Source organism: Myodes glareolus, chromosome 26, assembly GCF_982192425.1.
Source record: "Myodes glareolus chromosome 26, mMyoGla1.1, whole genome shotgun sequence".
NCBI lineage: Eukaryota > Metazoa > Chordata > Mammalia > Rodentia > Cricetidae > Myodes > Myodes glareolus.
The window spans coordinates 26,062,786-26,079,294 of NC_142051.1; the positions used below are offsets into that span (position 1 = coordinate 26,062,786).

At 38.6% G+C, this 16,509-nt stretch overlaps 1 protein-coding gene across 4 annotated transcripts in view; it reads left to right on the plus strand.

Moving 5' to 3' along the window:
* The window catches only part of Tmtc2 (transmembrane O-mannosyltransferase targeting cadherins 2), a 389,511-nt gene that overhangs the window by 342,472 nt on the left and 30,530 nt on the right, over nucleotides 1-16,509 (plus strand). Inside the window, exon 11 of one of the 4 annotated variants that reach the window (XM_085683199.2) lies at nucleotides 1,172-1,367. The exons of 2 other annotated variants lie outside the window; for them this stretch is intronic. Coding sequence is in view for 1 of the 2 variants with exons in the window: in XM_085683197.2 (XP_085539323.2) it covers nucleotides 1,172-1,195 (24 nt within the window). In the remaining variant the exon portion in view is untranslated. Of the gene's footprint in view, nucleotides 1-1,171; nucleotides 1,368-16,509 lie in introns of those variants that run through there. One more of the 4 variants, XM_085683197.2, reaches the window with a different exon arrangement.

Consider the following 16,509-nt stretch of genomic DNA (forward strand, 5'->3'; position numbering starts at 1 on the left):
CTAATCGCTAAATTGCTTTCATTGGAAAATAACTCGCCGAGGTCAGTAATGCGGGATTTTCGAGAGGAGCAAATTTGAAAAGATGACGGGCTAGATTGATTTCCTAGATGACAGGTGTGGCCACTCTCAATAATTCCTCACTGTAAAACATTAATCGCTTATATCACATGGGAAGGTGATCGGCCTCAGTTTGGGAACTGGGATGTAACTGACCTTAGCAAGTTCTAGAACACATGGATGTAAACAGGAATTATTTCTTTTCTCAGCAGTTTAAGTTACTGTCCTTGCTGCTGAAGTCTCAAAGCATGGAAGAGGTGGATGGATTCCTTTACGGAATCTTTCCTTGGATGAGTTTGTTTTTCACTTTATTAATTAACGTGAAACCTGACCTGGCAAGAAATGTATAAAAATCAGCATCTAAAATCCTTGCCAGATACTAATGTTGTTTCCCATGAAGAAAGTAATCTCATGTGTTCAATGCATTTAACACTAAAGATCCAGAAAATAAAGGTCGTTTATCTTTTTTTAAACAGTTTTCAGCTATTTGTTAAATTTAAGTTTTCTCTAGTATAATTGTGCTCTTTTTTTGACCCTCACCCCAGCCCTTTATTTTAACCACATGAACCAAACTGTCAACAAATCAAAATTGCTGTAGTGTTTAATTCCTAAAAATCACTGACATTTCTTCACTTTGGTGGACATATTTTTAAATGATGCCAGCAATAATAAAAGTTATATACTAAGGGTATTAGTTCGCAAATGTTAGAGGACAAAAGCATTTTTTAAATGAAGTTATGTGGCTCAGTCTCCTTAGAGAGCAAACCTGAGATACATGGCTATCCTATTTTATCAGTTTTCATATAGGAAAAGAAATTTATATTTAGAATTTCTAATTTCTCACCTCTATTGCGTCGTCTTTCCCCAGGCTGTTCTCTCATGACTTTGTATAGTTTTCTTAAGCTAGTACTAGGAATAGTGGATTCCTTGGGTTTTAAAGATGAAATTGTTTTGCTACCCAAACAGGATTCTGCTCTTTAATCAGTCTTGGAAATCTTTACTAGAAACATATGCCTGTGCTTAGGGATCCCTTCATCGCATAATAGAACATTATCATTTTATTTTCCAGTATGCTAATTGGCACCATAACTCCCAAACATTTCCTATATCTTAGGGAATGCTTATGAAGAACAGATGATGGATTATAACCCTCCACACGGCAACACCATATCATTGCTTTAAACGTGTTATCATTACATCTGAATTCATAAAAACCATGAACACTGAATGATGAAAAAGAAGGGAACATTCACCTAAACAAAGAGAAGGATTTTACAAGCTCAGCGTGATGGATGGTACAGGACTATTGACTCACCACTCAGGCAACCAAGGCAGAAAAATTGTGACTTCAAGACCAGGTTGTCATCATAACCAGATTCTGATTCAGAATCTGAAAAGAAAAAGGGTCATTTAGTAGGTTGTTTGATTAATCCTAATAATATATATATATATATATATATATATATATACATCTATGTGTGTATTATGAATTGTTACACAGAATAAAATATGAGTATGATGGACAACAGAAAATTCCCAGCGTTTTTTTCATTAATGAATGTCAAATCAGGAGGAATGCACAAACCTTTAATGCCAGCATTTGGGATGCAGAGATACTTGGGAAATCTCTGACTTCCAAGCTAGACAGTGATATATAAGAAGACCCCATCTTTTAAAAAAAAATCAATATAGTATTATCTGTATTGGTTTAGTATTAAAATTTAAGTTTGCAGGCATTGTGATATAGCGTACATCCGGAGTTCAAGGCTAGTCTGAGCTATATAATGAGTAGTGAATTTCAGGCAGGCCAGTGCAGGCTATACAGCAGTCTTATCTTTTTTTTTTTAAGTATATGCCCAATTTTTGTATATGGGGAAGATGTGGCAGAGTAACATGCTTGGGCTTCTACATGAGATGCCATTCTGAAAAGGTAGACAATCTAGTGTTAGAATGTGTGCCCCTAAACCTCTTCAAATGATTATTCATGAAAAAATTTATACACAGCCCCAGGCATTAAAATAGTGAACCACTTCTTGAATAAGATGTGGTGATCCAAGTTTTGACAATGATTGTGTATTAACAGTCTTGGAGGGACGTTCAGTTGAGCAAATTGATAGACCCTTGATGTTAATTCACAGTCCCTTAGCTTATGCGTATGTTCATCTCTGTTAGACATGTGTGGCAAATACCCGAGAAAAGAAGTTTGAATGTAGAACTACTTACTGTTTTAGTCCCCAGTTGGCTGGTTCCATTACTGGGAATGATCATAACTCCAAGATATGGAGGAGGAGAGCTATATGTCTCACTGTAGCCAGAAAGAGAAGAAAGAGATGCAGAAGATATATCCCTAACAACCCACTTCTAACCAGACCTATTTCCTAGCCCATTCAGCATGAACTCATTCCTTATGGAGTTAGCATCTCCGTGATCTAACCACCTTTCAATATTGGCCACAACTGCTGACCAAGTTCTCAGCACGTGACTGTACCCCCATAGCACATGATTCATGGATCCTCTTCACAATGACATTGGGAAATGAAATGGCATAGACTTAAAGACCCGAAAGCATTATCTATGATATCTACTATGTGTCAGTTTCTGAGGTATAGCTGACAGACATGTTCATGGGACAGACTGAGGTTCCCGCACTCCTGTGTGTAACAAATGCATATTTGCCATTTTCAAAAAGCATAGCACTTATTTTTTATTAAAAAGTAATTATTTTTTAGGGATTGTGTGTGGAAACATGGCATCTTTGGCAACTTAGACAATGCCTAAAAATGTAAGAAATCAATCATTTGCTGTATTGCATCTTCAAAGAACAAGGACTTCAAAAAACCTAGCACTTAAATTATTTTGGGTTGCTTGAAACATATTGCTGTTTTTTTTTACAATGACTCATGCAATCACAAGAAATGTGCTTCTCACAAGAATTCTTAGAAATAAAATGTATTTTCTCTTCTTTGCTATACCCTCAGAAAAATCTAAAGTTGACCGAAAGGTTTAGTTAACGTGGGCGTAGTTTTTGAAAGGGAAGGTACTTGGTACAAAGGATTCTTAGCTAGCTCTTTCTTCGGAATTGTTGTTACTGATAGAATGGTCTGACTCTCACATCTCATTTTCTCCATATGTTTGCTATGATAAACCAAGAGATACATTTTAGAATAAGTTCATATGCTAAACGATTTTGGGATTTTACATATGGGATAAATGTTTAAATATACAATAATATACAAATTGATACACAATAAATACCAAATATCCCTTCAATGCAGATAAAGTGGGATGCATTTACCTTTTAAAAATTAGCCTATGAAAGACAGCTTCACTTATTTAGAAATATACCATGGTTATTTTATTGTTGTTGCTGTTTTGTTTTTCTTCTATGATGTTGAATATTAAAACCATGACTTTCTATATTTTAGATGAATGCTGTCCCACTAAGCCATTGTCCGCCCTAGAATATGCTAACTGGTTATAGGTTTTCAAATCATTTCAATGAAGTTTTGTTATTCACTGTATTCTAAAAATTTCACTGAGTCTGGGTTGGCATTACTTGCTCTAGGTACTGTGTACTTAGTGTTCATCACTCTAAGTGCTGAGTACTTGGCAGTCATCATATGCGGATGCTGAAGCTGCTGAGTGTGGGGAAGGTGTTTGAAAAACAGGATGAAGAAGAGATAACATGAAGATGTCAGACAACGTCAATCCTTTAAAACTTTGTAGGAATTTTCATCTGTCTCAAGCGAAATGTACTTCTCAAATGTATGCCGATCGCTTAAGGTGATGCTAAAAAATGTGCTAAAAAAATGTGACAGTCAATAAAAGATCCGAAGCTCTGCCAGACGAGCATATGTGAGTGATGGCTTCAGAATGAGCCAGGGTCAAGGGTGTAAGCCAAATAAATGCCAAGTGTTAGAATACACTCTGTCACTGAAGTTTGACCATCAAAGAGTAATTCATCACTTCAAGTTGTCAAAACCTATTTGGGTTTTCTCTTTCCCCATTCAGTAAACCTGGCCAGGGATCAAGTGCATCAGATCTATTTTGCACTATGTATTTTGACACAGTATTAGTACATAAAATAATGCGAACCTTGACATCCTACATTAACTTTTGGATACTTTTATGAATCGTCGTAGTTTAGCCTGGATATGCTATATCTCAAATAGCCAGTCTTCTTTGTCCTGTATGCGTGAGTGGAATCTAGTTTACGAAACAGTTGATGGGGCGAGGTCGATCGGTAATTAAAAATCAACCAGACTAGTTTAATATAAAAGATACAGCTTTAATAAACAGAAGGAAAACTTACACCAGAGTCCCAAGGGTCCATCCGAGAACGCAGGGGCCAAGAGAGGGCGGGGAAGCGCATCCACCAGGTTTATCGGTAAATTTTTGGCTTAGGGCAACACGCCCCATGGACAGAATGTGATTGGCTGAACTCCCCTATCATTTATGTATGCACTTAAACTGTCCACCTCTGGCATGACATCTCACGCAAAACCCTTTATTCCATTTCTGAAAATACAGCATTTATTATTGTCTGCCTAGTGAGGATTGCTGTAAATAGCTTGCCTAAATCATATCATATTTTTTGAAGATCTTTCTGTACCATAAACTCCTCATAAACTTATATCATATGGATGCTCTGATAGGCAGTAGAACTTAGTAGGTGAGTGTGGAATCAATGGTTCAATAGATACTGCTGGAGGCTTTGTCTTCCTTTAGCTTTGAGGCCTTCTAGGAACTTCTTAGCATGCCTAGGCTTTCTGTGCCCATCCTGAAAGTGGAAGCAATAACTGCTTCCTCAGAGAGTTTGTCACAGGAATTGCTGTATGCATAGAACTTAGAATATTACTGGTCCCATAGAAAGCACTACACCATTTACAGTATAGGAATTTGTATTTGTTATCTTAACCCAGAATGACTTAAAAGTAAATTGCACCTGCCGAGTTCCAAAGACAGTAAGGAGATGGGAATTGGCTCAAACAACCCCTCCCTTTAGACCTAGGGTTCCCAGCCTTCCAAATGCTATGACCCATTAAACAGTTCTTCATGTTGTTGTGACCCCCAACCATAAAATTTTCTATTGCTACTTCATGGCTGTAATTTTACTACTTATGAACTAATATGTAAATTATTATGTGACCCCCCCTGTGAAAGGATTGCTTTACCATCAAAAGGGGTCACAACCTACAGATTGAAAACCCTTGCTTTAGACACTTAAACTTAGTGGTTTCTCCACCATCCAAAAGTCGGTTGGCTTGCCCGGCACTGTCATCAAAGCATGCTCAAAAACCACTTCTTTTCAATCAATCTTTACATCCTAAGATCCCATTTGTTCTTACGCTTCCCAGCATCATCGCTATCTGTATGTATTCTTTGTATTTCCTTACATCTTTGTGGGATCGGCCACTTATCTCTCTAACCATGAGTCCATGCTGGCAGAGTCCTGGTTCTCTCTACCACCCTTCCCTGAACACACCTGGTATGCTGTAGGTCCTCTCTTATCAGCAGTGAGGCACTCATAGGAAGCCGTTCTCCACTGTATGCGGTCTCCTGTGCTTTGTGGTGTAGACTTCTTGTGGTGTGGAGTGCAGATGTAGCATTTTAAACAGGCTGTGCATACCCTCTTGTCCCTCAATAAAACCTGGCCTCGGAAGTAGAAGCCAACCACAGCATGGGATGCTCAGCGCCAACATGGTGATTGTTTACAGAGCTGGAAATTAAACCAAAACACAGCCAAACTGACTGCCAAGAACACACTGAGAAGATGTGCTTCACGGTGTACTTCAAGGGAGATTCAAGTGATTTTTAAGAGGGCTGCAAAAGTGAGGTTGGTTTTCAACTCTTGCTAAATGTAAAAGCTTGAAATTCTCTCTCCTTATCGTGATGTTTCCCCCGGGTCTCTGGCCTTTCTCTTTCACCATCAGGAGCTGTCATGGCAAATTGAATGTGGAGCCTTGGCTCATTTGAAGTGATATTCTTTCCCCCTGAGATCTCCCAGTGTACCCTTAGACTGTGGTCCTCCTGCCTCTGCCTCCCTAGGGGTGGAAGTGAAGGCTCATGCCACCAAACCTGGGTGATTGGAAAGCAAGTAATTGTTGTGAGATTTAGAATTATTCATATGGCTCACTCTCCTGTTTGATGTTCACAAATCCAGTTTCCCATGGCGGAAATCATAACAAATCCAGCAGAATAAACAGATATATGTCATTAGGTATGCTATGTAGGGCTGTGCAAGCATAATAGAATATACTTGTTTATTATCTGGAAAAGTATGGTCTAGTGAAAAACAGAGGCCCCATACCACTCTGGAAAATAGAGTTTACTACAGCAGAGGTTGATTTTGTTATTCTCCTGGATGATTTTAAATTGGCCAGTGGTTTATTTTTTTTAAACAAGTAACCCCCAAAAGACACCTCAACAGGCAATTTACCTCATAAAAGTTTTTTTAAAAGCACAGAAACAGTCTAATATAGTCATAATATTTACTTTCCATGTTTTATCTATATGAAAATTTGAATAGGAATAATGAGCCAACTTTTTAAAATATTCATTAGCCAGCTTTTTGAGAGAGGAAAAGTGTAGAATCTGCAGCTTATTTCCCTGTGTTAATGTCAATGCATGACCTATTTTGAAATTTGTAGCCACAATAAGGGAACAGCTTCAGTTGAAGAAGAAATGACAAAGATGAATGATATGTTAAGACACAGGGCTGAGAGAAAAAGTATGCCCGGGACTTAAGTCCCCAGCTGATAAGCCTGAACATCAGCGGCTTCCTCCCAGCTTGAGGACTGAGAGAAAATCCGGTACTCTACAGAAGAAATAGCTTACATGTTAAAAATATGATCATGAGCTAGATGAGGTGTTTGCTACCACTATCTCAGCACCTGGGAGGTTGAGACAGAAAGATTACACTTGACCCTAGTCATAGCCAGTTGGTGGGTTCAAGACCAACCTAGGTTACACAATAAGATCCTGGAAGGGAGGGAGGGAGGGAGAGAAGGAAGGATGGGGAAGGGATGGAAGGAGGAGGAGAGAAGGAAAGAACTATACACATTAAAGTAGCAGGCTGACTAAACATGCTTGCTGTCTAGGAGAATTCCGTAGCCCATTCTGTGGCTAGCCGATTAGTGCACCTGCTAGATAAGATTGCAGGGTCCAGGGTCTTGTTTGCGTCTCTATATGGAGGGGGCTGATGGTGGTGTCTTGATTTAGTTTGGTTGTCCTGGAACTCACTGTGAAGAATACATGCATATTAAATCTGCAGACATCCCTCTCCTGCCTCTACTTACAGTGAGCTATGTTTACAGCATCCGCTACAATACCCGATTTTATGTGGTGCTCAGGGCTGGAGTGGAAACCAGGACCTCTACTGAGCTGCAGCCCCAGCCCTATCTATCATTCGTTCTGTTCTTTTCATTTGTTTTTCATTTCTTTTTGAAACAGAGTCTTACCAAGCCTAGCATCATAGTCTCTGTGTACCTGAGAAACATCTAATGCATCTGTCTCCACCCTCTGATTATTAGAATACACCATGCCAAGTATCTTAGGTGCTGGGATGAAGCCCCAGGCTCCTTGCGTGCTTCCTTAATAGAGTCATTGACTAGGCAGTCTTTCTTTGAAAATGAGCTATGTTTTAAGCCCCTGATCAGTTTGCATATACTGAATTTTTCCGTGAGTTGCTTTGGTGGAAGAACCCTGAAAAAAAAGCGTGACCGGGAATTCCCAAAATGTGATGGCATTTTGTGAATTCCACCTTAGAGAAAATGTGTTCATAAAATTTGTTTGTTTTCTCTCTCCTCTCGATAGATTGTGTTCACCAAGCTTTGTCTGTTTGCCTTACCTGTTTCTAATAGCTTTTTATTTGCCCTAGAGAGAAAGCATGGATACTTTTACGTTGTTTTTAATTTCAGTTGCAGACAGCTTCCATCACTTTCCAGACCATTTCATTCCCGAAGTTTCTCTTTGGGACTTGTGTTTTCCATTTTTTTTTATTATTTTCTTCTATTTTTAAAATCAGAATCATAAACCCATATTGGAAATAATGGTGTTGTTCACCTAGTTCACAAGTAATGGCTTATTTCTTGGAAATATTTCCTACTTGTCTATCAAAAGTAAAGTTCCATGTAAAGTGGGACAGGAATTATTTTAAAGCGTTTTATTAACTAATTTTCATGTTATTATCACACATATGTGATATGCGTTTATGAATATGAGTGTGGAGATGGGAGGACTATTGTCAAGAATCAGTGCTTGCCTTCCCCAATGTTGAGGCAGGGTCTCCCTTCTCATGTCCTCCCTCTAAGTGACCCGTTGACACCACAGATGATGTGTAACACCCGATTCTGTGTTACCCCCTCGGTACAGTTCGCGTGCCACTCTACCTTACACCATCTGGGCAAAGGCCTGGAGATTGAAAGAAACACACAAGAGACCTGGGTCATTCAAAAGGAGTTCAGCCGAATGCTGCTTTATTCAATTTAGGGGAAAACCTATATATCTGGCTGCTGCATAAGGATATCCTCCCAGGCAGGTGGGATTTGGCTGCTGCATAAGGATTTCCTCCTAGGCAGGTGGGAAATTACCATACCAAAGATGAAACAATGCCCTTCAGCTAATCACCAGACTAGGGCAGAGGGAGCATAGGAACAAACAGGATGCTTTAGCTGGCTGACTAGAACTGTCCTCAAGGTGTATCCCAAGGAGCAAGGGTAGACCAGGCCCTACTATGATGCTCCTGTCTCCAAGCCCCATCTCAAAGTAAGAGTGCTGGGATTATAGATGGGACCCATTGCATCTGACCGTAGGCTCATCATCCTTGCAAAGCAAGCACTTATACTCAGAGAATCATTACAACAGCCCCAAAATAGCATTTCAGCAGTTAACCATCTCTTTTGAGCGTACTTTTGCAAAGACACTGTAAGGCCTCTCACGGAATTCTTCAGTCATTTCGGGAAACGACTTGGGGAATTTACTACTCAATTGAAATTGACAAGAAGGTGGCCTTTGACATTGATTAAATAAACCCAGGATGCTACATCCACTCTGGGATTCTTAGTTTTAAGTTAACTATAATTTTCTTGCTTACAATCCATGCTAATATATTTTCTACCATAGGCAAAACTGGCAGCTCAAAAGTCCTACTGCTTACTGTGATTCTCAGATCCAAGTCCTGTCAGTGACCTTAAGAGCAAATGCTATGTGTGAGGAATTGAAATAGCACTTTTAGCTTCATGTCACACAGTGTCTATCTGTCCTGGTGTACATTAGAAATACCTGGGCACATCTGCAATTTGACAAGATCTAAGTTGTACCCCAATACTTGAATTTAAAATACACACACAGAAGAAGCCCAGCATTCACCTTTCGGGAGCTCAGGTGATTTTAATGTATACTTCAGCTTGAGGACTCCTAGTTCTTGGTTGTCTCTGTGTCCACTACCCAGTTCCAATTTTACTACTTGCTGTGTGACTTTGGACCTCTTATTTAAAAGTCTCTGTGTTTCAGTTTGCTCATCTGTCAATTGGGCATTAGTATCTGAATCAAAGGATCTTTCTGTAAATGCAAAGAATTAAAAAATAGATGGTGAACATTTAATATCATTTGGGCAAGGTAAATATACATAAAGTGGTAGCTTTCAACCTTTGCCTCTACTGGGTAGTAGGGGACTTGGGGTTTTTTTGTGTTTTGTTATAGAGATGGGACCTTCTGTAACCCAAGCTGCCCTTGAAACTTACAGCATAGCCAAGGATGACAGAAACAGGATTAATAAAAACTCAGAGTCAGATACTGGGGTTTAAAGGTCAGAAAAGCAAAAGAGCCAGCCACTAGCTCTTACTTGTTCCTCAGTCTGAAAATGACGATTAAAGGTGTGTGTCATTGCTGCCTGGTCTGTAAGGCTGACCAGTGTGGCTGTTTTACATTTTTGATCCTCTTGAAAACTTTATTTATTAATATACAAATGAAAAGCCACTACAGGTGACCTTTAAATTCTTATTCCTATTGCCACCATCTCCCAAATGTTGATCTCAAAGACATGATCCACACATTTGGTTTTGCATGGAACCCTGAATTGCATACAGACTGAGCACTCTTAACTGAGCCAAATCTTAGCCCCAGGATTCCTCCTTCAAATGTTCTTCCTAACTTATGATATTCTGGAACATCTTTTCATTTTTTTCTCTATTATAAAATTTTTTAAAAAATGTTTGTTTTTATCAGATTTTACCACTGAGCTGTCACATTATCTTGCACAAAGGGATTTGACCCTTGCCCCCCCCCCACTCTTGCTCATTGTCTGATTGGTATGAAAATTGAGGAAACTGAATGGACCCAGTAAGTAGTCAATAAATGTCGCTGTAATTATCACTGCAGTTTTAGTGTTATGGCTGTTTTCAGCTTAATATTGTGTTCCAGTTGCTGATTAACAGTACAGCATCTTGTTATTTTTATAGACTCTTAACAAAGTAATCACTTGGGTGACTTACATACCATGAATCTGCATCACACAAATAATTATGACCTGGTTGTTAGCTAACGTGGTGCTAAGCAACAAGTAGAAAAGCGAAGACATAAGTCATATGCTGTCTCTTCAGACCCTGACCTTCTCATTGAGGAAAAACTCCTTCTGTTGTAGGGGAGGATGTTCAGCCGAAGAAGCCACCATACTGACTCTGCTAAGCCACGCCCCTTCTAGGGACACCCCCTGTTTTAGTTAGTGTTCTGTGGCTGTGAAGAGACACTATAAACATGGCACCTCTTGGAAAGGAAAGCACTTCATTGGAACATACTTAGATTTTCAAAAGTCTAGTCCATTGTTACCACAACAGGGAGCATGGTGCATGCTAGCAGACATGATGCTGGAGAGATAGATACCCGAGAGTTCTACATAAACATCAACAGGCAGCAGGAAGAGAGAGACACTAGGAAAAAACCCTTGTCCTCCAATAAGGTCACACCTTCTCCTACAAGGCACTACCTCCTAATCCCTCTTAAGTGTGACATTCCCTGATAGCTAAGCATTCAAACACATAAGCCTATAGGGGCCATTCATATTCAAACTGCCACATGGCCCATTTGGGTTTTAGTCATGGAGAAAGCAAAAAGGGAATTCATTTGACAACAATGATAATGAATTCAAAACTGGCCTACTTTTTTCTTGTTGTTGTGAAAGTAGTCAATTTAAATAAAACAGTATCATAAATTGTCATCATAGTTTGCCTTCCCCTTTAAAAACATTTCCCCTTTTATTGAAAATAAATTATTGTCTCATACATTATATTCTGATTATGGTTCTCCCTTACTCTGCTTCTCCCAGTTGCGCTCCACCTCCTCTGCCCTCCAGAACCACCCTTTCTGTCTCTCCCTAGAAAAGAGCAGGCTTCTCATAAATAACAACCAAGTATGACAAAATAAAATACAATAGGATGAAGAAAACGATCACTTCAATGCAGGAGCCCAACAGGAGGAAAAATGTCCCAAGAGGCACAAATATCAGAGATCCATTTGTTCTCACAGTCAGGAGTCCCATGAAAACACTAAGCAAAAGCTGTATTATTTACAAAGAGAACCCAGTTCAAACCTATGTAGGCCCTGTGCTTGCTAGTTCATTCCCTGTGAGCTCATAAGCATCTTGCTTAATTGAATCAGAGGCCTTAGTTCTCCTGGTGGCCTCCATCCCCTCTGGCTCTTACAACTCTTACAATCTCTGTGGGATTTCCTGAGCTCTTACTGGGAAGAGATTTGATGGACACATCCAATTCAGAGCTGTGTGTTTCAAGGACTCTCTTTCTGATTAATGTCCGGCTGTGGATCTCTGTATCTGCTCCCATCAACTGCAAGAGGAAGCCTTTCCGATGTTGGCTAGATAAGACACTGATTTATGATTCTAACAGAATGTCATTTGGAGTCATTTTATTTGTTTTTTAAGTTTTTTAATTTTTTTGTCACCAGTAGCATTTAGACCATTTCTTCTCTGGTTTTTCCTTATCTTGTATGGGCTCCTTCTTTGTTGAGTAAACCTTAGGTCATATCATACATTGGTTGGCTACTTTTATAAGTTCTGTGCTACCATAACACTAGCATATTTTACAGGCAGTACAGATAGTAAATTAAGGATTTTGTGGCTGGGTTGGAGTCCACTTTTATCTTTCAGAAGCCTGAAGGGTACCTCCCTGCACCAAAGAGACTAGAGTGTAGGGATGAAGGCTCCATGTAGACATCATCTCCTCTTCTCCATGTAAAACAATTTGTATGAGTATTGTCCTTTGCAGTATGGCCCCACTGTCAGTTTGTGGAAAGCAACCCATTTTCTTAGCATCAGGCTTGGTTGCTTGGAGGTTCACATGGGACCGCCTAAGCCAACAGCTCAATTTAATACAAATGCTCATTCCAGGTACTAGAAGCCTTGTTTGGTGACAAGAAATGGCTAGTTAAGACTCAATATCCCCCATTACTAAGACTTCTCATTAGAATCACCCTCACAAATTCCAGGCAATTTCCCCTGTTTTAGATTCCACACTACACACCAAGTCCTCCCAATTCTAGCCACCTGTGTCCATACTCTATTCCCCCAGCTCATCACAACCCCCGCCTGATTCCTGATGAGGACTCCATCCTCATCCACGATCAGTCTGCCTGTAAAATCTATAATCTATTTTATTTTGCCATTGACCACTCCTCATTACCTAATCTCTCCGGGTCTATAGATTTTAACTTGTAGTTGGTAATCCTTTATGTAATGACTCATATCCATGTAGAATGAAATACTTTTTATTTTTCTTTCTTGGTTGGTCTGGGATACCTAGTTCAGAATATTTTTTTTTCTAGTTCCATCTGTTTGCCTGTAAGTTTTATGATGCCATTTATTTTTTGAACCTGAGTGAGATTCCACTATGAAAATGTATCACATTTTCTTTTTTCATTTTTCTGTTAAGGGACATCTAGGTTGTTTACATCTTGTGGCTATTATGAACAAAGCCACAATGAGTATAGTTGAGTAAATACCATTGTAGTAGGATTGAATGACCTTTGGTGTTATGCCCAAGAGTGGTATAGCTGGATCTTGGAATAGATAGATTCCCAACTTTCTGATGAACCATCATATTGATTTTCATTGTGGCTGTACAAGTTTGCAGTTCTACCAGCAATGAAGGAGTGTTTCCCTTGCTCCACACCCTCACCAGCATGAGTTGTCCCTGGTGTTAATGATGTCAGACATTCTGACAGTTATTAGATGGAATCTCAAAGTAGTTTTGATTTGTATTTACTTGTTGGCTAAGGATGTTGAACTTTTCTTTAAGTGTTTCTCAGCCATTTGAGATTCTTCTGTTGAGAATTCTGTTTTGTTCTGTACCCATTCTTTAATTGTATTATTGGTTTTTAATATATAGTTTCTTAAGTTCTTTATATCTTTTAAATATTAGTCCTTTATATGGAGATAGTAAAATCTTTTCCTCTTCTGTAGGCTGTGACTTTGTATTGTTGGCAGTGTCCTTTGCCTTCTCAGTTTTATGAGGTCCGATTTATTAATTAATAATTTATTATTTGTTAATCTGAGTGCCTGTGCTATCAGTGTTCTGTTCGGAAAGTCATCTCCTGTGCCAATGCGGTCAAGCCTGTTCTCCACTCTCTCTTCTATCAGGTTCAGTGTATCTGGTTTTATTTTGACATCTTTGATTCACCCCATCTTGAATTTTATCCAGGATGATAAGTATGGATCTATTTGCATTCTTCTACATGCTGCCATCCAGTTTGACAAGCACCATCTGTTGAAGATGCTCTTTTTTCAGTGTGTATTTTTGGCTTTATCAAAAAAGCAGGTGTACATAATGTGGATTTATGCCCAGGTCTCCAGTTTGATTGCACTGATAAGTGTGTCTGTTTTTATGCCAATACCATGAGGTTTTTATTGCTGTAGCTCTATAGTATAACTTGAAATCAGGAATGGTGAGACCTCCAGCAATTGTTTTATTGTTTAGCGGTGTTTTAGCTATCCTGGGTTTTTTGTTTTTCCATATGAAGTTGAAAATTATCTTTCCAAGATCTGTAAAAATTGCATTGGATTTTTGATGGGGATTACATTGAATCTGTATATTGCTTTTGGTAGAATGACCATCTTGACTATGTTAAACCTACCAATCCCTGAGGATGGACGATTTCTCCATCTTTGATATAATCCTCTATTTCTTTCTTCAGAGACTTGAAAATTTTATCATGCAAGTCTCACACTTGTTTGGTTAAGGTTACTTCAAGATATTTTATATTATTTAAGGCTATTGTGAAAGGTGTTTTTTCCCTAATTTACTTCTCAGTCCCTTTCTCTCTCTCTCTCTCTCTCTCTCTCTCTCTCTCTCTCTCTCTCTCTCACACACACACACACACACACACACACACACACACACACGCACATACACACATACACACACACACACACGAGGGATACTGATTTATTTAATTAATAGTCTATCAGATACTTTGATAAATGTGTTTATCAACTATAGGAATTCTCTAGTGGAATTTTTAGGGTCACATATATACTATCGTATCATCTGCAAATAACAATACTTTGACTTATTTCTAATTTGTATCTGCTTTGATCTCGTTCAGTTGTCTTATTGCTCTACCTAAAACTGTATATTGAATAAAGTGCTGTATTGAATCAATATGGAGAGAATGGACAACTTTGTCTTTTTTCTTGTCTTGTTTCAGTGGAACTGCCTTGAGTTTTTTTTCCATTGAATCTGATTTTGGCTATATAGGTTTGCTGCAAATTGCCTTTATTATGTTTAAATATGTCCCTTGTATCCCTAATCGCTCCAGTTTTTTTCTTAAATCATGAGAGGGTATTGGATTTTGTCAAAGGCCTTTTCTGCATCTAATGAGATGATATTGTGGTTTTTGTCTGAATATTTCTTTATATGGTGAGTTATATATACTATTTTTTTTCTAAATTGAATCTTCCCTACATCTCTGGGATGAAGCCTACTGAATCATAGTAGATGATCTCTCTGATGTATTCTTGGACTCGGTTTATAAGTATTTTATTGAATATTCTTGCATCTATGTCCATAAGGGAAATTAGTCTGTAATTCTCTTTCTTTGTTGAGTCTTCATCATCAGGGTAACTGTGGCCTCATAAAATTAAATTAATTGGTCAAAGCTTCTTCTGGTTCTATTTTGTGGAATAATTTGAGGCATTAACTCTCCTTTAAAAGTCTGGTAGAATTCTGCAATAAAACCCTCTGTCTCTGTGATTTTTTTTCTTTTTTTGATTAGGAGACTTTTAGTGACTGTCTTGTTGATTTTCTCAAAGAATCAACTCTTTGTTTCATTGATTCTTTGTGTTGTTCTAGTTGTTTCTCCTTTATTGATGTTTGTCCCCAGTTTGGCTAGTTCTTGGCATCTGCTCCTCTTAGGTGAGATTACTCTCTTTTCTTCTAGGCTTTCAGGTGTGCTGTTGACTTATGATTGGTGTAAGCGCTCCCTTTTCCTGGCCAGCTCATTCATTTCCTGGCTTCCCAGATTCAAATAATCACACCGAAGCTATATTAATTACAACACTGGCCAATGGTTCAGGCTTCTTATTAACTAACTCTTACATCGTAAATGAACCCATTTCTATTCATCTGTGTATCGCCACAAAGCTGTTGCCTACTGGTAAGTTTCTGGTGAGCGTCTTTCTTCTGCGGCAGCTACATGGTGTCTCCTAGACTCTGCCTACTCTCTCTGTATACATCTCTTTGGATTTTCCACGCAGCTTTGCTTTTCTAAGCTATTGGCTAAAACAGATTTATTCATTAGCCTGTTTTAATAAAACATATTCACAGCATACTGATGAGAATCGCTCATCATGCTGGTATAAGATCTCTCTATTTTTTTTTATGTAGGTAGATAGTACTATGAATTGGCCTCTCAGCACCACTTTCAGAAGTTGTTCAGTTTCTATGAGTATATATCCGATTTGTGGTCTCTGCTGTTGCTGATATTTAGTTTTAATCCATGGTGGTCTGATAAGATGAAGTGAGTTAATTCAATTGTTTTTGTATCTGTAAAGACTTGCTTTGTGTCTGAGTATGTGGTCAGTTTTAGTGATAGTTCCATGAGGTACGGAAAAGAAGGTATATTCCTTTGTCCTTGGGTGAAATGTTCTGTAAATATTTAATAGGTGCATTTAATTTATAAGGTCTGTTAGCTCCAGCATCTCTCTATTTAGTTTTTATCGGGATAAGCTGTGTTTTGGTGAGAGCTGTGTATCAAACTCTCTGACACAGTCAGTGAGGGTCAATCTATCTGTGATTTAAACCTTAGTAATGTTTCTTTTACAAACTTGGGAGCCTATGCATTTGGGACACAGATGTTAATAACTTAAATATCATCTTGGTGGATTTATCTTTTGATGACTATGAGTGTCCTTCCCTGTCTCTTTTAATTAGTTTTGATTTAAAG